The sequence below is a fragment of the Caretta caretta genome, chromosome 10 (assembly GCF_965140235.1).
Source record: "Caretta caretta isolate rCarCar2 chromosome 10, rCarCar1.hap1, whole genome shotgun sequence".
Lineage (NCBI taxonomy): Eukaryota > Metazoa > Chordata > Testudines > Cheloniidae > Caretta > Caretta caretta.
Genome location: NC_134215.1, coordinates 42928429 through 42951298, shown reverse-complemented (window position 1 = coordinate 42951298; position 22870 = coordinate 42928429). Strand labels below are relative to the sequence as shown.

Sequence of the window (22870 nt, the reverse complement as noted above, 5' to 3'; positions counted from 1 at the left end):
AGACTCAGATTTCCCAGCTTCCTAATTTTAAAAATATTATGTTGTCACAGTACACTTTTAGCTATTGTGCATAAGGGAGTGGGGGTGGGGGGCTCCTGGCCCTTCGGGCCACAGATTGCATGCACATGGAGAGGAAATAAATTTGGTTTCTTGGGAAGGTTGAAGCATATTTCTCTGCACAAGCAACCTATCCAACTGATTTATGCTAAGGCAACAGAAGAAGGCAGTCATTCTACTTTCCAACTGAATACCTGTGGAGAAAGAAGGGGAAAGGTTCCAGTGACAACAGAGGCTGTGAACGGGACAGAAATCATGTCTAAACTGGGATGAGTTAGCTTTGCCCTTATCTAAGAGGAGCAAAAACAGAATACAACTAAAAAACATCCACCCAAAACTCTACTCACTTCTACTACATGAATACAAAAAAAATGCAAATTCACTCCTCTTAATACAGCTGTGCAGCAGTTTGGAAGCGATGGATCAATCTGCCAAGGCCCAAATGTGGGACACAACCTCTGACAAAGAACCAAAATAAGGGACACAAAATAATTATTCATGCAAGAAATCTAACATGCTGTGGAATTCATTCCTTCAGTGTAGATAACTTTCTGTAGCCTCAATTTCGTCATTTTATTTCCAATATAAATAACTTTCAACAATGAAAGTAACAGAATATGAAATCCATATGAAACATAGGTAGGCTTGGCAGAATTCAGTTTTTTCTCTATAATTTTGACAGATAATATCAATGTTTATTTTTAAGCTTTTTTAGATTTTTATCTATTTAGATGTTCACAATTGTGCAAAATTATGGGTTTTAAACATTTATTTTTACCTTCAGCGATTTAAATCTTCACAGTTGTACAAAATTACGAGGGGGCTCAAACAATTATTTAATCACAGCAGATGTTGAGATTCAAAAAAGTTAAAGCTTTATAACCATTAAAACACAAATTGTCAACATCACATGTTCAAATATACAAAGTAAACAGCGCCTTAAATCAAACTAATAATTTCTCAAGCAGCATTTTTCTTATTTTGCCTGTCTGTAAATTTTGATGGTCATTGATGGAAGTATGTCGGTTTGTGCATGCACAGTCAAATTTATGTTTATTGACATTTAAAAATAAAAATCTAATCCTTCCAAGCTAAAACATACGTAATTTGGGGACTAAAAGGCATGACATCTCTCTAAATGAGGGAGCATTGAGTGGTATGTATGCAACAACATCTGAAAGAAGCTTCAGAAGCCTGAGTATTTTTTTAAAACCAGTTCCAGTTCAAATAATGGTTCTATCAGAAAGCTATGGGGCTGCTAAATCTGAAACAACTGTCTGAGATTACTCATGTCAAATCATCTGAATCTACAGAGAGTTCTTGGGTGCATTTGAATTATCATGACTTGGGTCATTTCCCTACAGCAGTTGCAAAGGAGGTTTATGGCTGTGAGCAACAAGGCAGGAGAATCCAAGTGTTTCCCTACAGTAAATCATGCAATTTCAGCTGCTGAGCACATTCATTTTTGCACACATCACATAACGCTGACCTCAGCACATTTAGGAAAACAGAGTTGACTGGCTGAGACCATCGGTTGATACCCTCTCAGTGGGATATTCCATTAAGGTGTTTCCAAGACAGATATTCCCTTTATACTAAAGAAAACACTCTGGTCTACTACCAATTATGAAATCATAGATCGTTACACTTCTCCTGTTAATGCACTGATGAGTGTGGGAACCTCAGCAGAGCAGTGACTTCGGCCGGAATACAAGTACAAAATGGCTCTGCAGGTTTTATACCTAAGATACTCATTGCTCTCAGAAGAGGCAACTCCAATCCTAAATTTCCACTTATGATCACCCACCAGTTAGTCTGTGTGCTGCACCAGTGATGGAGTAGACAGGGAGTGAAGTGGGCATGTCCTGTCATTTTTGTTACCTGATGCATAATCTTGCTCATGAGATCCTGGTCAGTCATACTGGCCAATTCCAGGTGTATGGGGATATCAGTGGGGATATCAGAGATGGAAGTCACAGCCTGGAGAAGGAAAGGCAAGACATCTTTAAGAAACAGAAGAATAAAAGCTTTTGGGCTCAAATATAGGCACCCTAACCTGCTCATGTCTGGATGTAGTCAGATTTCTAAATGATCTAGCTGGCAAAAGGATCAGAGGAAGAAACGGGAGTAGCCTCTAGCCTTCTGAATCTTAGAGCACAACAGCATCAGACTATAATCTAGATCCAATCCCACATTCGTCTAACTGCCCAATGCACAAGACTTTCCTGACATGAAGGAGCCCCAATTGCTTGTTCCTGAAGCACAAGAGAACACACTGAATCAGGAGGCAGTCAGCTGTAAGATAAACAAAGAGCAACTTCCACACAAGAGAGGCTCAGTGCAACTCCTTCTGCTTCAAGCAGGAAAGAATCCCTTTTGGATTACCTGACACAGCTACTGCCTACAGACTACAAGGGTCTCAGCTGCAGCCTTGACTATACTAAAGTGGGATGGAACACAGTGCATTCAGCCACCGGATGAGGCTCCAATAACGAGATAAATCCATCACAGTCTACCCACCAGCGTGGCAGCTTCTTCTCTGAAGACTCCACTGGATTCAACAAACAGTAATGTCAGTGTTAGAGGATCTCAACCAACCCATAAGACTAGAGCTCATGATATTAGTTGTATGGTTTTAGAGTACAAGCCTTTGGCCCACAATAGCAGGAAGAACAGCCGGCGAATCGAGCAAAGACATCCTGTAACTGCATGCTGAAATCTCAGGAAGTCAACACCTTGTGCTACAGTGTTTATTGGGGCTGGAATTAAGGAGATGGTACAATGCTCAGGTTCTTACCTCCAGAAGTCTCTTCTCACGCACTTCCCTGCTCTGCCCTTCCATCATGTGAAGCCCTGAGAGCACTACAAGGTCTGGCTTAAACTCATCCAGGCTGGACACAAACACCTCCAGCATGTTCATGGCTCCATTTGATAGGTCATGGGAGAATATAAAGCGGTTGGCATTGGGAGCTCTCAGCTGTCCCCATTCTTCACCTAGGATGAAATCCCCAATCAACAACAAAACAATTAAGCCAAATAACTAGAGGATAGTTTCTGGATCCCCACTGGAATCCCAGCACCAATCAGAGCTGTCATGGCTCCCTAGAGGCCTAGCTAGGCAGAGTTTCACCACCTAATCAATACTTGACACTTGAGCTGTGCATCATATTTAGGCCTGAATATATACAAAATGGTTCCACCCATCTCCACTGGGTACCTCTGGACACTGAGGAAAAGTTAAAAATTAGGTAAATTTTTGTGAGAGTCTAACAGGGACACAGATTATACAAACCACAGTCTAACTGGTCAGCTGTGCACTAACTCCCAGCTATCTACAGATATAACCTCAACACTGGAGTACACACAAAAAATCCATACACCAGCTATGGTAAATGGGTTGTGGCAGGGTGGGGGTGGGGCAGTCTGAAGGGGATGGAGAATGTAGGGATAGAGCTGGGCGGAAGGACAGAAAAGCATTACTTGTATTGAATTTGAAGGGAGAAAAGGTCATGAAACTGAAAGTTGCCCAAGCAGGAGCATTTATGAGGTAATCAGGGAGAGAACCTCCAGGCCTGAGAGCCAGTGAGTGAGTTTGTTCGCTCAGATCTTACAGACTGACGGAGAATGAAATCAGAGTCTGGTTAGACTGTTTTCATGCTGACGTCTAGTCAACAACACTGGATTTAACTCAAGTTGCCCATCAGGAAAATGTTATAAAGAGCTTCACAGTGCAGTATGTTAAGGTCTACGGAGGACACAACATCCATAGCTCAACTGGTTCACACAAGGGAACTACAAAGCAGTGCATTTCACACCAAAGCAGCGTCTAGGAGAAGACAAAAGGTGCCCATCATCCATATGGAATGTGTACTTCATACACGCTTCCCGGAACAGAGGAAGAACAAGATCTACACAAAGCAAGCAGCATGTTTTCCATTGGCTGTGAGACAAAGACATGTCAACTGTGGTTAGTTGGCCCATATCGAGAGTTCTGGAGGAAGAAAAAAAACTTTGAGGAAGAAAGCTCTGAGTTCATACAAACAGGATGCAATAAAAAGGGAAGTACTAGAGAGTGTAATTAGCCTAGGCTTTTGTAAGTGTTGGGGTCATTCTGGAACCTGCTGCTATGACAAAGTAAACTTTTTAACCACACATACAGCATTTTGGATACCTATGAAAGTCCTGCTCAGCTTTTGTTTGGAAAAGACAGCTGTCACTCGTCTTGTTCACTGCCACTATGCAAAAGAAAGCCAAATATTCTTAGTCCTTGGGTTACAGTTAGCCACCTGCAGAAAGAGTTCAGACTATATGGTGCCTCTTTTTGAATTTAGGGAAGGCTATCAGTCTATTTTAATGTTAACATAGAAGTCCAGGTGTTTTGTAATTATACCCATAGACATTGCTTAGGATACACACTTCTAATCAAACCTTCTAAGCTAATACTGTTTTAGGGCAATGGTGAGACTATTTACATTCCTCAGCTTACAACAAACAGAAGTACATAGCTCATGGTGAAATCTGATAGGATAGCAATATTGCAGCACTGGAGCAGGATATAGCATTTGTAGGGACCACAGTTCAAAGGAAAAGAGAGTTTCAAAACAGTTTAAGATGTTTGTTCACCTAGCAGGCTACCACCGCTCACAGAACAGATGGAGCTAACAGATTAGCTCCGACACTGACAGCTGCTAATCCTGATAATTTACACAGTTCTCAAGTTTAGTGACGTGCAGAAAGCTTAAAAATAAATTATAAAACCAGAAAAAGCTTTGAGTTTTGAATAAGGTATCTATCACCTTGACACTTCACCACCACAGTGCATAGGTTTTGGTTTTTTAAAATCTCTGAAAGTTTGGTAAAAACCAGGACAATCATTTCACCTGTAAATTGGTCCTACAACAGACTTCTAAGTCAGATCTACTACTGTAAAGCCAAAGCCACTTCAACTTGAGAGGCAGGCTTATGCCAGTATATTTTTCATTACAGCTAAATCTGACAGGCTATGGTACAGCATTAGTTCCTGAAAATATTTCCAAAGCTAAAGACAATCTAAAAGACAAATAAGGAAGCTCTGGATTGGTGATCTCCTCTGTCAGAAGACACATTCACAGGTAGCTAGATGTCCGGTTCTATGCAAGTGGCCATCACCTACCAATACAGACTTACTACTGAGACATACAAAGAGCTAGAAAGGGAGGAAAACATAATGAGAACACATAACGTTAATAACTAGGTGCAATCAAGTATTCTTTGCGTAGCCCCCTTCATCCAGAAAGATCCTAAAACAGTTTATAGACTACAGCGGGATCTGATGCAACAACATTGGGAATGGACTATGGCAGCTATTCTGAATCAGTGAAAATGCACAACAGGTTTTAGGAAGGAAAGTGAAGAATAGCTATGAAACCATAGGTGGAAGTTTAAGAGGGAAGATGTAGTTCCCCCAGGTTAGGATCTGATCAGCATATTTACCAGATGATACAGTGACCACAAAGGGTCAATAGTTTGGTTTTACACTGCATTCCAAAGATGGCACTCTCTAGGAACACAGTGCCCAAGGCATCTGGGGCATCTGGTTCAGGGACACAGTGCCACTTAGTGAATCGTCCGTGCTACTTACTGCCATGGCCAGGTTTTCCTCAGAGGTCTCCCAAACGACTAAATACAATCTTCCAATTTATGGGGGATCACCATGCAACGGGAAAGGTACGGTTAATGCAGTGGTTTTCATGCTCTATGTGAACTATTTAATAAGGAAACCATCTTATAGCAGATGTAGAACTTGATTGTATGAAAAGATAAAATTAAGATAGTATGAAAAGACAAGATGACTCGCCTGCTTTGATGCAATTAATATGGTTCCATTCCCACCATTTCCTCAGTGTACAGTAGGACTTTTAGAATGGGACCATTTTTCCTTGCCTTCTCTACTCTAGCTCATTTTACAGTTTGGTTCTCTCCTCTTGTTACCACCACTCCAATTCTGGAATCTGTATATCTGGGGTTGAATTTACACCAGAAAGAAATCCCAAAGATTAATGAAACAGCTACACAGAGTTTTGGTGGAGGTGGGGGTTTTTTTAAGTTGTTTTTTTGAGTTGATGAGTCAAACAAACCTCTGGAAATCCTTGATTGGGCGGCAGTGGAAAACATTTGGCAATGAACTAGACCTAATAAGCCTTTTACCCCTTTAATGTTCAATGTGCTGCAATATTCAAAGTACCTGCTTGATACTCCAAGATAAGGTGGAATTCATCAGTTTCCTGCATAGATTCTGGTGGGACAATTACATTATCATCAAGTAGTTCATGGAGTTTAGGACCAACTGGACCACAAAGAAGGATCTAGAAACAAAACAAAACACAATCTAAATAAGGATGCAGTGGCATGTCCTTGATGAGCAAAATCTGCAAGCATGTCTCTGTACTCGTGTTAAGTAGCACTCTTCATATTTTTCTGAAGATAACAAAGTCACTCCATGGACGGCTCCCAGATTGACTCACCTGTCTGGTTAGCAGTAATGGTGGAGGGCAGGAGGGGCATGTATGCAGACAGTGCACAATACTTTCTCAAGGCTTGTTTTTTAATTTTTTAATATTTTTTTTGAAGATTTGAATAATGAAACTGGTAGCCATTAAAGTGAGGGGCTGATGATCAACTGCTGTTCAAGCTTCTCAAGACTATTCCAATAATGCACATCTGTTCCTACTTGCAGCACCCTTAATATTCCAATACAGTCTAGGGGTATGGTCTTCACTATCCTTCTGATCGCAGGCAGTGATCGATCCAGAAGGGATCAATTTATCGTGTCTAGTCTAGACGTGATAAATTGACCCCCAAGCGCTCTCCCGTCGACTCCTGTACTCCAGCGCCATGAGAGGTGCAGGCAGAATCGACGGGGGAGCAGCAGCAATCAACTCACCGCGGTGAAGACACCACAGTAAGTCACTCTAAGTACATCAACTTCAGCTATGTTATTCACGTAGCTGAAGTTGCGTAACTTAGATTGATTCCCCCCCTCAGTGTAGACCAGGGCTAAGAAAGAGGGTGGGGGAGGGGCACTCTCCAAAGACTGCTAAACTGTGCAATAACTGTGACAAGAAAAAATGCCTATTAGAAATATCTTCTAAAGTTGAAGCGTTTCCTTAGATGAGACTTGAAACCATGGTGAATTGCTAGTACATTCACCCAGTGACTTGATTTGCTTATTAATATAGCTAAATTTCTATATGAAACAATATTGCCTAGAATGAATATCTGTATTTTGTATTGTATGGAAACCCCACCTTCAGGCATCACAGGATTAAAACAGGAAGTGTGGCAGTTGCTCCACAGTACCATACTGAGAGCCATCAAATACACCCATGGGTGAATTTGTTTCAGACAAACCATCTGACTCCCACTCACTGCACCATAAAGAGTTCTCGAATTTCATAGAATTTCATACAGAATAGCAGAAATTAAAGGAGGACCAAGACCACTCAATCATGCATATTTGTCTATTAAAGATCACATCAATATATAACCAGTGGTGATAGAAAGACTAACTCATGGGATGCAGCAAAAAGAATGTTATAATTAAGACAAAATATACTGGATATAGAGAAGCTTACAAACCAGAATCATTTCCTCTCTGTGTAGCGTAACAAGCAGTTGTTCTGGGTCAGACTCGGCTTCCACTAAGGAACATAATCTAGTGGTGTGATCCCCAGAATATACTTACAAGTGGTTTGGAGCCTGATTACAAACAATTAAATAAAACCAAGTTTTTGAGACACTTACCTTCAGGTCTGGATTTGTTGCAAGTTTCTGACCAATTAGGGCAGCATTTCCTCCCACATAGAGCTGTAAGAGATAAAGCATATGAATGTAATCCTTTTTATTAACAGTTTTATAGATGGAGTTCTACATATCTGCAATAACTTTGTCAGAACCAATGAAGTTAACCATGTGCTTTGATGGGGCTGCGTCAGAATAATTCCATAGTTCACTGTCCAACACAGTTTTCTCCAATTTAACAATTTTTGTCCCAGGATGTTGTTATTTAGCCAGTATTAGCCTTCTGATAGACCACTGGACTATACATTTCAATTTGTTCACCCCCTAAGCATTCCCAAATGCTGTCCATTTAATTTGTTATTTTTATTTGGGGGAGGGGGGGATATGTTCTATCCTTATTAGTGAGCTGTGCAAACAATCATTTTAAGATATAAAAAAGATTTATCGAGCTCAAGGCCAAGGTACACAAATGAGAGAGACTCTGACAGACATCATAAGCCAAGCTGGTGCCAGAATTCCAAGTAATTGAAAAATAAAGCAAGATTTACTGAGCTATTGTGATTAACACTTTTTATCGATACCATTTTGCTAGATATGGAGTTCTTCAGATAAATTTACTACCACTGGCACCACAAGACAAAGGTTGTGAAATTCATAATCCAGTCACTGTGAACATGTACAAAACCAGATCCACAAAGCACCAAAACCACAATATGAGCTTGTTTTTTATCTTCAACTTTTCCCCACCTTGCAGTGTAGAAATCAGGGAGTTCATCAAAAGCTATAGGAATTATGAGAACTAGTTTTAAGAGAAAAACAGGTGGAAAGCCAGAGACTAGAGAAAAATGAAATAAAGAGGATTGAACCATCTACATAAAGGATCACTTGAAAGTCTAGTGAACCCATCAACTCCCTCCACACAAATGGGCCCTATGGAGACATAAACAGCTTGGCTTCTACTTGGACTCCATCTGAACATTCCTGAGCCTGCTACCTATGCTCGATAGACCCTATATATAGGGAGCAAAGCCTGTAAAGCTTCTTGAGATGAGCAAATCCAAAATGGTGCTCTGGGTTTCACAGCTCATGCTAGATCGGAACAATATGTACTACCCATGGTATCACAATAGTGTTCAAACAATGGTTGGGAAAGACTGGAGAATGTAATGCATTTGACAGGGAGAAATGACTGGAGTTAACAATTTAAAGGAGTGACAGAAAATGAAAAACAGAAGGGAAAGAGGGAGTGATGACAAAGGAAAACTTCAGTTACAAATCAAACCTTGGGCAAGAGAGTCAAGGTGCAAAACAGGCAACAGAAAGACAAAGTTGCAAAACGGTCAGAAGACCATGGAAACCTAGAATAAGAAGTCAGCTGCAAAAGAATTCAGAGCTTTTCCTGGCTCGGAAGAGCATTTGTAAAACTCTGCATAAACAATCTGCAGAAATTATCTACCTTAACACTAAGTGTCAAATGGACACATGGCAAAAAACTCCAGAAGTCTTAATGTACGTCAGAGCAGATGAACCAACTAGGAGACGGGTGTTTTACAAAGACTGCCTCCTCTCTTTAGCTCTAATGCCAGAGAGATGTGCATTTCCAAGCCTTATATCATGGAGCTTCTGAAATTTATGGAAATGTTTTCAGTTCGTTATTCTTGGATCCACCCCCTCACCACCTGCACCATTTAAAAAAGTTAGAGCCTTCTTTGTGGTATCAGCCTTGCCCCTCTGTCATAAAACAGACATTTCATTTGTTGCCTAGGTTATATTCAACAGCATTCTTGTGAATGCCATTTAAACTATCAGAGCCAAAGTATACGCTATGCAGATTTTGGCAGGCTGGGATGTGCAGAAAGAAAAGACAACTCAACATTCTGCAATTTAGGATCCGACCAGATAGGCAGAGTTAGAGAAGAATTACATTTTCAAAGAAAGAATTTGTACATTAGCAGAGTGTTTAGATTCTCAGCAGCTTCACATAAAGTGATCAAGTTTTTTTAAAGCCAACTAATATAGTAAAGCAGCTGTGTAAACTTTTGTTTCCTGAACATCTTGCACTATCATTTTGAAGGATGAAAAGGGACATGAAAGCTGCTATACAATTTGTCAATGTACAAAGGATAAGTCTTCTCAGACTAGCCCTAAAATAGAGAACACACCTGTGCCCCAGGGTACTCTGAGGCTGCTCGTGCAATGTGATTGAAGGTCTCCGCATCACTGAAGAAGCGCTCAGCAGCTGCCCCCTTCTGCATGAAAAGGATGAAGGCTTCTTTAAGGTCCTTCCTGGAATTCAAGACAGCATGATCTTTCCCGTCCCCAGGATCAAGACCAAGTGCCTGCAACAGCTTCACACCGGAGAGGATTACATCTACACAGGCATTGACTCTGGGGAAAGAGGACAGAAAGGAAAAGTGAGCTGGGAAAACAGAGAAAGAAAGACTTGGGGGGGACTTCTAAAAGTTTTGGGAGAAAGTTGCTGTGTTTTGGCTTATTGAATTTGTTAGCACTCGGATTCTGGAGAATTTTACAAGCAGCTTCAAGAAATGCATCAAGCATTGCTTTAACTGACAAAGTGGCCTGCTTTTGACCCATTTTTATTCAACTAAAAGACTGTGGACTAGGGACAGATTTTCAACTCTGTGTTCAAATTAAAACAGGGACTGGAGTAACACTCCTTGTTTTAGGTACTTGTGTGCAACAAAGCTGTTGCCTCTAATAATGCCATGTTGTGTATTTTATTCAATCCTCACACAGGCATGAAACACAAAATGGGCAAAATAGCAGCGCTTATTACCTGCTAATGGATGCAGGGTGGGAAAAGAAACAAGACTGGACTGGATTGGAACTGGGTTCTGTCTGATAAAGACTTTCCCTCTTTATCACATTCCAGTGTAGAATAAAGGAACGTTTCTTACTTCTCAGGAGCGTTGAGGACACTGGTCTTCCATTCTGACCCTGGTTTTACCATTTTATATTTGCTCACAGTTCCAACCCCCAAAGAAGTCAGTCAACTCTCTGCTACACGTGAGAAAATCTATTTGGGATATGAAGATCTCAATGGTGCATACAGATGGACGAGCATACGTATGCAAAATGTCTGACATGTAAGCATGGAGCAGGCACTTGTTTATAGCCCCAGAGAATTCTGCCATTCTAAAAGGCACTCTGATACTGTGGCGATGATGGTGCAAGAGCCTGAACAGAATCAGTAACAGTGCTTATACTTACGTATACTCATACCTAAAAATACAAAACCTTCATTTTAAAAATGAGTATTCCAAAATACATCTGTAAGGGAGACTAGATGGCTCAGGAGATCAGCAGTAACACCCAGCCCTGGTCTATACTATGAGTTTAGGTCGAATTTAGCAGCATTAGATCAATTTAACCCTATACCCGTCCACACGACGAAGCCATTTTTGTCGACTTAGTGGGCTCTTAAAATCAATTTCTGTATTCCTTCCCGAGGGGATTAGCGCTTAAATCGACATCACTGGATCGAATTTGGGGTAGCGTGGACGCAATTTGACAGTATTGGCTGCTGAGAGCTATCCCAGAGAGCTCCACTGGACAGCACTCTCAACTCCGATGCACTGGCCAGGTAGAAGGAAAAGCCCCGCGAACTTTTGAATTTCATTTCCTGTTTGGCCAGCGTGGCAAGCTGATCAGCACAGGTGACTGTGCAGATCTCATCAGCAGAGGTGACTATGGGGTCCCAGAATTGCAAAAGAGCACCAGCATGGACTGAATGGGAGATACTGGACCTGATCACTGTATGGGGAGAAGAATCCGTGCTATCAGAACTCTGTTCCAAAAGACAAAATGCCAAAATATTTGAAAAAAAATCTCCAAGGCCATGAAGGACAGAGGCTATAACAGGGACCCGCAGCAGTGCCACGTGAAACTTACGGAGCTCAGGCAAGCCTACCAAAAAAAACAGAGACACAAATGCCCGCTCGGGGTCAGACCCGCAGACATGCCGCTTCTATGATGAGCTTCATGCAATTCTAAGGGGTGCCCCTACAACTACTCCACTCCCGTTCGTGGACTCCTGCAAGGGAGTCTCACGCAACAGGGATGAGGATTTTGGGCATGAGGAAGATGAGGAGGAGGAGGTGGTTGAAAATAGCGCATACCAGGCAAGTGGAGAAACCATTCTCCCCGACAGCCAGGAACTGTTGATCACCCTGGAGACAGTACCCTCTCAACTCGGGCTCCAGGACCTTGAAGGCAGAAAAGGCACCTCTGTTGAGTGTACCTTTGTAAATATAATAGACGGTTTAAAAGCAAGCGTGTTTAATGATTAATTTGCCCTGAAGGCTTGGGATACATTCGCTGCCAGTATAGCTACTGGAAAAGTCTGTTAACATGTCTGGGGATGGAGCAGAAATCCTCCAGGGACATCTCAATGAAGCTCTCCTGGAGATACTCCCAAAGCCTTTGCAAAAGGTTTCTGGGGAGGGTAGCCTTATTCCGTCCTCCATGGTAGGACACTTTACCATGGCAGGCCAGTAGCATGTAGTCTAGAATCATTGCATAAGAAAGCATAGCAGCGTATGATCCTGGTGTTTGCTGGCATTCAAGCAACATCTGTTCTTTATCTCTCTGTGTTATCTTCAGGAGAGTGATATCATTCATGGTCACCTGGTTGAAATAGGGGAATTTTATTAAGGGGACATTCAGTGGCCGTTCCTGCTGGGCTGTTTACCTGTGGCTGAAAAGAAATCACCTCCGATGTTAGCCACGTGGTGGGGGGAGGGGTGAAGTGCTCATCCCAGAGAATTGGGTGTGTGTGTGGGGGGGGGGGTTAGTTGGGTTTGTGCTACAACCTTAACCCAAAAACATCAGCCCCTTGTTTTAAATGGCCAATGTGTCTTTTTAAATACTACTCTCCCTTTTTTCCTCCCTCAGCTGCAAATGTTTCAATGCTGCCACTATCATCTCCACCCCAGAGGCTAGCGCAGATAAGAAGGTGAAAAAAAAACCGCACTCGCAATGAAATGTTCTCTGAGCTCATGCAGTCCTCCCGCATTGAAAGAGCCCAGCAGAATGCATAGAGGCAGACATCAGAGTCCAGGAAAGCACAAAATGAACGCAAGGACAGGAGGGGCGTGCGAGAGGATAGATGGCTGAAGCAACAGGAGAGGTGGCGGCAGCGTGATGAGAGGAGGCAGAATGCAATGCTGAGGCTACTGGAGGATCAAACAGATATGCTCCGGTGTATGGTTGAGGTGCAGAAAAGGCACAGACTGCCACTGCAGCCCCTGTGTAACCAACCGCCCTCCTCCCCAAGTTCCATAGCCTCCTCACCCAGATGCCCAAGAACGCGGGGGCGGGGGCTCCGAGCACCCAACCACTCCACCCCAGAGGTCTGCCCAAACAACATAAGGCTGGCATTCAATAAGTTTTGAAGTGCAATGTGGCCTTGTCCTTCCCTCCTTCCCCACCCCACCCGGTGCTTCCCTCCTTCCCTACCCCTCCCGGGCTACCTTGGCAGTTATCCCCCTATTTGTGTGACGAATTAATAAAGAATGCATGAATTTGAAACAACAATGACTTTATTGCCTCTGCAAGCGGTGATCGAAGGGGGGAGGGGAGGGAAGGGCGGTTGACTTACAGGGAAGTAGAGTGAACCAAGGGGGTGGGTTTTCATCAAGGAGAAACAAACAGAACTGTGACACCGTAGCCTGGCCAGCCATGAAACTGGTTTTCAAAGCTTCCCTAATGCACAGCGCGCCCTGCTGTGCTCTTCTAACCGCCCTGCTGTCTGGCTGCATGTAATCAGCAGCCAGGCGATTTGCCTCAACCTCCCACCCCACCATAATTGTCTCCCTCTTACTCTCACAGATATTGTGCAGCACACAGCAAGCAGTAATAACAATGGGAATATTGGTTTCGCTGAGGTCTAACCAAGTTAGTAAACTGCGCCAGCGCGATTTTAAATGTCCAAATGCACATTCTACCACCATTCTGCACTTGCTCAGCCTACAGCTGAACAGCTCCTGACTACTGTCAAGGGTGCCTGTGTACGGCTTCATGAGCCATGGCATTAAGGGGTAGGCTGGGTCCCCAAGGATAACTACAGGCATTTCAACATCCCCAATGGTTATTTTCTGGTCTAGAAAGTAAGTCCCTTGTTGCAGCTCTTCAGACAGACCAGAGTTCCTGAAGATGCGAGGGTCATCTACCTTTCACGGCCATCCCATGTTAATGTTGGTGAAATGTCCTTTGTGATCCACCAGTGCTTGCACCACCACTGAAAAGTACCCCTTTCGGCTTATGTACTGGCTGCCTTGGTCCTCTGGTCCCAAGATAGGGATATGCATTCCGTCTATTGCCCCACCATAGTTAGGGAATCCCATCCACTATGACTTGCACATTTCCCAGAGTCACTAACCTTAATAGCAGCAGCTCAGTGATTGCATTGGCTAATTGGATCACAGCAGCCCCCACAGTAGATTTGCCCATTCCAAATTGATTCTTGACTAACCGGTAGCTGTCTGGTGTTGCAACCTTCCAGAGGGCTCTCACCACTCACTTCTGAACTGTGAGGGCTGCTCTCATCGTGGTATTCTTGCACTTCAGGGCAGGGGAAAACAAAGTCACAAAGTTCCATGAAAGTGTCCTTACGCATGCGAAAGTTTCACAGCCACTGGGAATCATCCCAGACCTGCAACACTATGTGGTCCCACCAGTTTGTGCTTGTTTCCCAGGCCCAGAATTGGCATTCCACGGCATGAACCTGCCCCATTACCACCATGATGTCCAAATTGTCAGGGTCCGTGCTTTGAGAGAAGTCTGTGTCCATGTCCTCATCACTCTCGTCACCACGCTGCCATTGCCTCCTTTTGCAGATTCTGGTTCTGCATATACTGCATGATAATGCACGAGGTGTTTACAATGCTCATAACTGCGCTGGTGATCTGAGCGGGCTCCATGCTTGTCATGGTATGGCAGCGGCAGGACAGCAGGAGAGCAGAGTTGCAGCGGAAGCGGAGGTTGGATGACCAGTTTTGCACACCTATTGCACTGTCTGCTGCCAGGACACAACAGCTGAGCAGACAGCATGCTTACCGTGGTATGGTGAGACAAAAGCAGGAGAGCAGAGTTGCAGCAGAAGCGGCGGATGACGACGGTCAGATAGAGGACCTGCGAGACCACCAGAAGAGCAGAGTGGCAGCAGATGCAGTGGTCGGAAGACCAGTTTTTCCGACCTACTGCACTGTCTGTTACCAGAGCAGGGGAGCAGAGTGACAGTGGAAGCCGTTGTTTGATGACGACAGTTAGCAGTCCTACTGTACCATCTGCTGAAATCAGTATGGCACCCGCACAGAAAAAAGGCGCAAAACGATTGTCTGCTGTTGCTTTCATGGAGGGAGGGATGACTGACGACATGTACCCAAAACCACTTGCGACAATGTTTTTGCCCCATCAGGCATTGGGCGCTCAATCCAGAATTCCAGTGGACGGTGGAGACTGCGGGAACTGTGGGATAGCTACCCACAGTGCAACGCTCCGAAAGTCGACACTAGCCTCGGTATTGTGGATGCACTCCACCGACTTAATGCGGCAGTGCTTTAACATGGCTGCGTAGTTGCGGCACCAGTGGTGGGAGAGAGCTCTCCCAGCGCTATAAAAAAGCCACCTCCACGAGGGGCGTAGCTCCCAGCGGTGGTGCACTGTCTACACTGGCACTTTACAGCGCTGAAACTTGCAGCGCTATGGGGGGTGTTTTTCCACACCCCTGAGCGAGAAAGTTGCAGAGCTGTAAAGTTGTATTTTCGACAAGGCCTAAGTCCCCGTGTAGAGAGCACTTGGTCAACAGAAGAATTCCCTCCCATTGGCATAGAAAGTGTCAACACTGAAGCACTACAGCAGTGCAGCTGTGCTGTTGTAGCATTTTAAGTGTAGACAACCGTAAGATTCGTAGTTACAAATCTGTCACTCTTGGTAAGACAGTGCATGGTACCACCAAAGATTAACACCCAAATTCAAGGATAGTTGCCACTCTGGGATTTGTTTTTCGTTGTTTTCTATAGGGTGGGGAAGGTGAAAAAGAAAAATCCAGACGCACCCATGGTCACACTTTTAAAGGGGGTGGGGGAGGTTTAAAGGGAACTGGAGAAGTACCATTAAACTGATTATTAACTGAAAGTCATGCAAATACAATCTCCACCCTAAAATTAAACAATTTGCTTCCCATTCCCCAAGGTCTCTCTCCTGAACTTTTGGTTCTGTTGACTCCTCTACCAGCCCCACAACCTTAGGTTTCTTTTCTTTTTTTTCACTCTTTCCCATTTGTTTAAGGTTCTCCTGCCCCCGTTGCCCAGCTTATCTCAAAGGCCTGGAAAAATATGGAAAACAAAAAACTACACACAACACAGTGCCCACTTCTCCAGACTGCTGCCAGCATGATCAGTGTTACACCTCTGACTGGCCAGAATGGGTTGTTGGGCTGAGGGAACACACATTCTACCCCCACGATGGTTCCAGCCCTTGAGAAGAGCCTTGCATAGATCACTGGCATATTTTAAGGAATGTTTATGTGAACATTTTTATTCATTATGTTTGTCAGCATTTCTCAGATACCAAGGAAGGACATAATTACTGGGGCAAGTTCAACAATTACTATACTAGCATCTCTCTGAAGCAGCTTTCAATCACATCATTTCCCCATACCAGGAATTCTAGCCATCCACACAGCTATTGCAGCACATCCAGTTTACACTATGTTCTTACATGGCCCTAATTACCTGGATACCTGAGCTCCTACACATGCACTTTCAGTCAAGAATGAGAAGGATAAAAGTGGTAGGCAGACTCACTAAGCACTGCGTCATCTCAGTGACCTTTCTTGCTGCATTCGCTTGTGGGCAGTGCAAATCAGGTAAGACACAAACTAAAGGACATTAAAGGCCTGGCGAGTTCTCAGAGTATGAGCTGAAATACTTTGTGAACTATCAGAAACCTTTCCTCTGTATCCTGCAATGAGCTTATATACGATAGAAGCTACAGTCCTCACACACAATGGGCGGGTGGAAATGAAGAAACAGTAAGATCAACCAACATTTCTACGTCAAAGCCACCGGAGCAAAGGTCAGCAGCCTGGTGTTTTACTATACCATTAACAATGCAATAAGGACATGAACCAGTTATGTTGTTTGAAGTGAGAGCTGCTACTACACCTCTAATAATTTTCCAGATATCTTCCTTCTGCCTCCCACCCCATTTCTCTACCACACCCTCCATGCTGTTAATGTACTCCCTTAACATTAATGCCTCTGTATAGTCTGAGCACTAGTAAATTTGAGGCCACAGGTGTTCAGTGTATGCATCAATAGATCAGCCTCTTTAAAGCAGACTCAAACTGAGAACTAAGTGGTTTATAAAATGATGTTTTCTTCCACTCTAAGCATGGCAAAAAAAAAAAAAAAATCAGACACCAAAAATAACCTCACACTGTATTTGTCAACGTCAACTATTTTACTATTTTTAGGGAATATCTGCATCATTGTGAAAAGTTTCATTCTGATACAATTTCAAATCACCAAGCTATACCCTGCCCAACTGTTTTAACATCAGCCACAAAATAATAATTTAGGGTTAGAAAAGAAATTACTTCATACTTGAGGATTAGTCAACTAGCCAAGGTCTAATTGTGCTGTCATGCCCTGAAATGTAAAGGAAGTAGAATCAAGTATTGATTTGGGACATGGATACACTGGAAACTCTCCCAGCGCTCCTGGTAATCCACCTCCACGTGCTCCCAGTGCTCAGAGCCTGTCTACACTAGCTAGCGCTTTAAAGCGCTCAGACTTGCTGCACTCAGGGGGGTGATTTTTAACACCCCGAGCCAACAAGTCTGAGTGCTTTAAAGCACTAGTGTAGACAAGCCCTGAGTTGCAACTTCATCAGTCAGTCTGATGGGGCATACCAAACCCACCTATTGATTTCTGGAAAGAGTTAATGAGAGCCTGTGGGCTCAATCAGCCTCACCACCCTGCTGTTACACCTCCAGTAGGTATCAAGCCTGGAGGGAGGAGTTAAAAGAGCTGAACAATGCAGCTCAGCTGGGGGCTGATGAGAAGGAGAGCAGGTTGCTGGCTCTCAGTGATAGAAGGCTGGCTACAATCATGAAGCTGAGTTGGACTGCTAGCATACAGAGCCTCCTGGAAGGCAGACAGGCTGGCCGGGAACAGGAAGCCCCAGGTAGTTGGGAAGGAAAGTGAGTTTGCCAAGAATTCTCTGTACTGAGGGTGGTGGAAGTCTGAAAGGGCCCTGTGAAGCCAGGGCCTGCCCTTCTAGGGGAGTAAAAACTCTCCAGCAGCAGCAGAACCAGCTAGGTGGAATAAAGTACTAAGAAGCTCTGCAGTGAGCCTGTGGAAGAAGCTTACAGTGGAGCTGATACACTCGGAGCCCTGGAAGAGGCTCTGACAAAGGCCTAAGACAGGCAAGATAGGAAGTGATCCAGGGAGCCAGCAAGGGAATCTTTTTTTGTCTGGCTTTGATTGCTTATTAAAGGGTCCCTAGACTGGAATCCAGGGGAGAGAGAGGACCTGGGATCCTCTACCAGCCCTCTAAGGGGTATGGACTACTAAAACTCTGTTTTGTATATGCGGTAAGGACTAGTGAGTCCACAGTTGGACTAAAGGCCCAACACAAGGTGGATGGACTACTGTTTGCTGGACTACTGGTATACCCCAGAAGGGGTGGGACTCTATGTTACCAGGCCAAAGGGCTGAGTCACATGAAGAAGCTAACCACTATGTGGCCAAAGCGGCTGTCAACAGGGGGTGCCTAAGGAGGACAGTATGCTATGCCACACCCAGCAACAAGGGGGTTCATGGTCTGGTGAGTCAAACACATACTGTACAGTGAGCTTTTAACTTGATTATTTAAACTAGAGCTGTAAATTAACCGCAGATAACCCATGTGATTAACTGAAAAAAATTAATCATGATTCATCGCAGTTTTAATCTCACTGTTAAACAACAGAATACCAACTGAAATTTATTAAATATTTTTGGATGATTTCAAATATATTGATTTCAATTACAACACAGAATACAAAGTGTATACTACTCATTTTATATTTTTATTACAAATATGAGGTGAATTAAAAATACTGTTATTTTTACAGAGCAAATAAGTACAGTAGTGCAATCTCTTTATTGTGAAAGTGCAACTTACAAATGTAGAAATTTTTTTGTTACATAACTGCACTCACAAACAAAACTATGCAAAACTTTAGAGCCTACAAGTCCACTCAGTCCTACTTCTCATTCAGCCAACTGCTCAGATGAACAAGTTTGTTTACATTTATGGGAGATACAGCTTCCCATTGCATTTACAATGTCACCAGAAAGTGAGAACAGGCATTTACATGTAACTTTTGCAGCCGGCATTGATAGGTACAGTATTTACATGCCAGATATGCTAAACATTCGTATGCCCCTTCATGCTTCAGCCACCATTCCAGAGGACATGCTTCCATGCTGATGACACTTATTGAAAAAATAGGGCGTTAATTAAATTTGTGACTGAACTCCTAGGGGGAGAACTGTATGTCTCTGGCTCTATTTTACCCGCATTCTGCCATATATTTCATGTTATAGTAGTCTCAGATGATGACTCGGCACATGTTGTTCATTTTAAGAACACTTTCACTGCAGATTTGACAAAATGCAAAGGAGGTACCAAAGTGAGATTTCTAAAGATAGCTACAGCACTCGACCCAAGATTTAAGAATCTGAAGTGCCTTCCAAAATCTGAGAGGGATGAGGTGTGGAGCATGCTTTCTGAAGAACACCACACGGATGCAGAAACTACAGAACACAAACCACCAAAAAAGAAAATCAACCTTCTGCTAGTGGCATCTCACTCAGATGATGAAAATGAATATGCATTCGGTCCGCACTACTTTGGATTGTTATTGAGCAGAACCCATCATCAGCATGGACACATGTCCTCTGGAATAGTGGTTGAAGCATGAAGGGGCATACGAATCTTTAGCGCATCTGGCATATAAATATCTTGCGATGTTGGCTACAAAAGTGCCATGTAAACACCTGTTAATTTCAGTGATGCTGTGAACAAGAAGAGGGCCACATTATCTCCTGCAAATGTAAACAAACTTGTTTGTCTGAGCAACTGTCTGAACAAGAAATAGGACTGAGTGGACTTGTAGGCTCTACAGTTTTATATTTTTTTTTACAAAAAATAACTGCATTCAAAAATAATTCTACATTTGTAAGTTCAACTTTCATGGTAAAGAGATTGCATTACAGTACTTAAGTGAATTGAAAAATACTATTTTGTTTTTTACAGTGCAAATATTTGTAATAAAAAAATAACGTGAGCACTGTATATTTTGTATTATTATAATTGAAATCAATATTTGAAAATGTAGAAAACGCCCAAAATATTTAAATAAATGGTATTCTATTATTGTTTTAAATCTTGATTAATTGCACTATTAATCACTTAACAGCCCTAATTTAAACATAATTTAATACCTCTGTACTCGTTATACCCTCTCGTCTTTATTAGCGGGGAGTTTTCTTGTATTTTCTTGCATCTATATCCATTTCCTTTTGCTTTCTCCCTCCATCCCTTATTTTCCTTTTTCCTGCTCTACACCAAGTTCTTTACCTCCATCTCTGAACTTCTTTCCTTCCTGCTTCCACAAAAATCCCATTCAGTGCTCTACTTTGTCATCCTAATCCCCACATGTTCCTTACTCTCTGCTCTCACCTCCTACCTCCAGGGAATGAGCCTGTAGCTCCCCAACCAGCCATTCAGCCCACTAATATGTCCAAGTTTTGCACTCACTTTCAGCGAGAGGGGTTTTCAACCCCTGATAAATATGATTCTACATATCCTTTTATCTAATGATCTCTCAGTAGTCCTGTGACTTTTATAATCCTTTTACAGGAAAGTAAACCAATGGCTTATCCGCCTGCACTATACCCAAGATATACTCTCAAATATGATCAAAAATAGAAAAGCCATGAAGCTTTCTGCACAAGTGGTCTCTAAAAGCAGAAAGACACTAGTCTGTACAGTCTTGGCCTCTCACACAGCTCTGCCAACACACCTGACCAAGAGTTACAGCCTACTTGTCTCTTCCCTTTCAGATCTCTTGTGCAGAGTTTAATACTGATGTAAATTTGTGAGATCAGGATGAAATCAAACAACTTTCACTTCTGATAAACAAATTCAATAAAGCTCTCCAAAAAAACACCCATAATCAGGAAAATCCTGATTATAAATGTAATACGCTATGCCCTTCACGTTTACTTTCTAATACAGTAAGCCCCAGGGATGGACACTGGTCCCAGTGTCACTTCTAGCTTTATTTTCTATTTTTAGCTTGCATTTTGAGATAACCTCTTAACAGGTCTGCAGTCCTGCAACGTAGCAGCTGTGAGCGGTGATAGAGGAAATAGGCCCCACACGCTGACAAAGCACAAACTAGGACACGACGCAGCAGGCCTGCGTCTGTTTCACAGCGGCTGCCCGGCCTCTGGGCTGGCTCCCCGCGAGAGTCCGGCGGCAGGGCTCTGCCCTGATGGGCAAAGCTCGCCCGGCACGTCCCCCGGCTTCCGGCAAGAGCGTCTCCGCCTCGGCGCTAGCCCTGACCACGGCCCTGCCGCCAACAGCTGGGCGCCGGGGGGGCGCGGCACTAGGTGCGGGGTGACGCCGGCAGGGCCCAGCCCCAGGGACCCGGGCCCAGCTCAGGACTCCGCCCGGGAAGGGAACCGCGCCGTCCGGCGTGACTCACCCCACGGCCACTCTGCTCCACGGCCGGGCGGGCCGAGTGATGAGCGCCTCCCAGGCCGCCGCCATGCTGCTCTCGGCCGGCTCGGCCCACAGGCTGCCGGCCAGGTAGCGCAGCGCCGCGCCGGGCAGCTCCGGCTCCCGCACGAAGAGGTAGCCCGCGGCCAGGGCCAGCAGGGCCACGCACACCGCCCGGGGCCACATGGCGGGGTCCCGAGCCCGGCCCGGCAGCAGCGGCCGGGGTCGGGGGTCTAGCTGTCCGGCTCGGGGCGCGGCGGCCCCCGGCAGGCGGGTCTGGCCCCAGCCCAGCTGCCCGGCGTCTCCTCAGGCGGCGACCTGCCTTCTCGATCAGGCGACTCTGCCTGGGACTCGCCACGTCCTAGGAGCAGGAATCAATGGACGGCCAGCGGGGCCTCCCTACGCTATTTCCGTAACGCCACTCCGGGACGCGCCCCGACCTGCCTTAAACAGTTTAGGGAATAGCGGCCAGCTCTATAGAAACAGCGCAACCCGTCCCACCGGTATGTACGTAACTTCCCAGTCACCCCAGACGGGCTCCGGCTGCGCAGCCGCGCATCTAGAATACGGCAGTGGCCGCGGAATACGACAACCAGCGTGCATGTACCAACAGGGGAATAGAGAGAAGGGGAACAAGAATATACCACCAGGAGGGAGGGCCGGGGAGAAATTTCCTTTGGAGATGAGGGACAGTCCAAGACGTGCACATGGATCAGGCCTCTAGTAGCAGCCTGGCTCTGTGCCCCCGGGGCTAGCTTTAGGGGCAGGTGACCACCTGGGGTGCCAGGTTTGGGGGGGTGCCAGGCTCGGGTTGCTGTGCCCGTCAGTCAATGAGATCTAAAGAATGAAGTGAGATGACTCACGTCCAGCTGCAGTATTGTGAACTTTGTTTTATTGTGTAATTATGAAAGTGTACTTGTGTTTTAAGATTTGAAGAGTATAAGTAGCAAATAATAAAGGACATATTTAATGAGATGACAGAGATATCCATTAAACCACTATCTATGCTGTGCTTCAGTTCGCGAGGACAAAGGTGAGAAAAGCAACCTTTTGAATGGAAGGACTAAGGTTAACAGTCTCAGGCTATCACTTGTAACAGTAATACTGATCCACCCAAAGTTGGTGCACAGTTCAGTTTCTTGAGTTAGTACATTTCAGTTATTCGTAAAATTAAAACGTTTCTATAAGCTTAGAGAAAACTAATTTTTTTTATTTGCTTATATGTGGCATGACT

General features: G+C 44.2%; 1 protein-coding gene across 4 annotated transcripts in view; it reads right to left on the bottom strand.

Moving 5' to 3' along the window:
- The window catches only part of ADPGK (ADP dependent glucokinase), a 31888-nt gene extending 9705 nt beyond the window's left edge, over positions 1-22183 (bottom strand). For 2 of the 4 annotated variants that reach the window (XM_048867371.2, XM_048867372.2), the window contains exons 1-6: positions 21623-22183; positions 9999-10224; positions 7840-7902; positions 6281-6401; positions 2855-3051; positions 1939-2037 (exon numbers count right to left, since the gene is read on the bottom strand). In XM_048867371.2, coding sequence (XP_048723328.1) covers positions 1939-2037; positions 2855-3051; positions 6281-6401; positions 7840-7902; positions 9999-10224; positions 21623-21822 — 906 coding nt within the window. In that variant the 5' untranslated portion in view covers positions 21823-22183. Of the gene's footprint in view, positions 1-1938; positions 2038-2854; positions 3052-6280; positions 6402-7839; positions 7903-9998; positions 10225-11975; positions 11996-21622 lie in introns of those variants that run through there. The other 2 variants (XM_048867374.2, XM_048867375.2) reach the window with 2 other exon arrangements.
- Between the last annotated feature and the right edge of the window lie 687 nt (positions 22184-22870).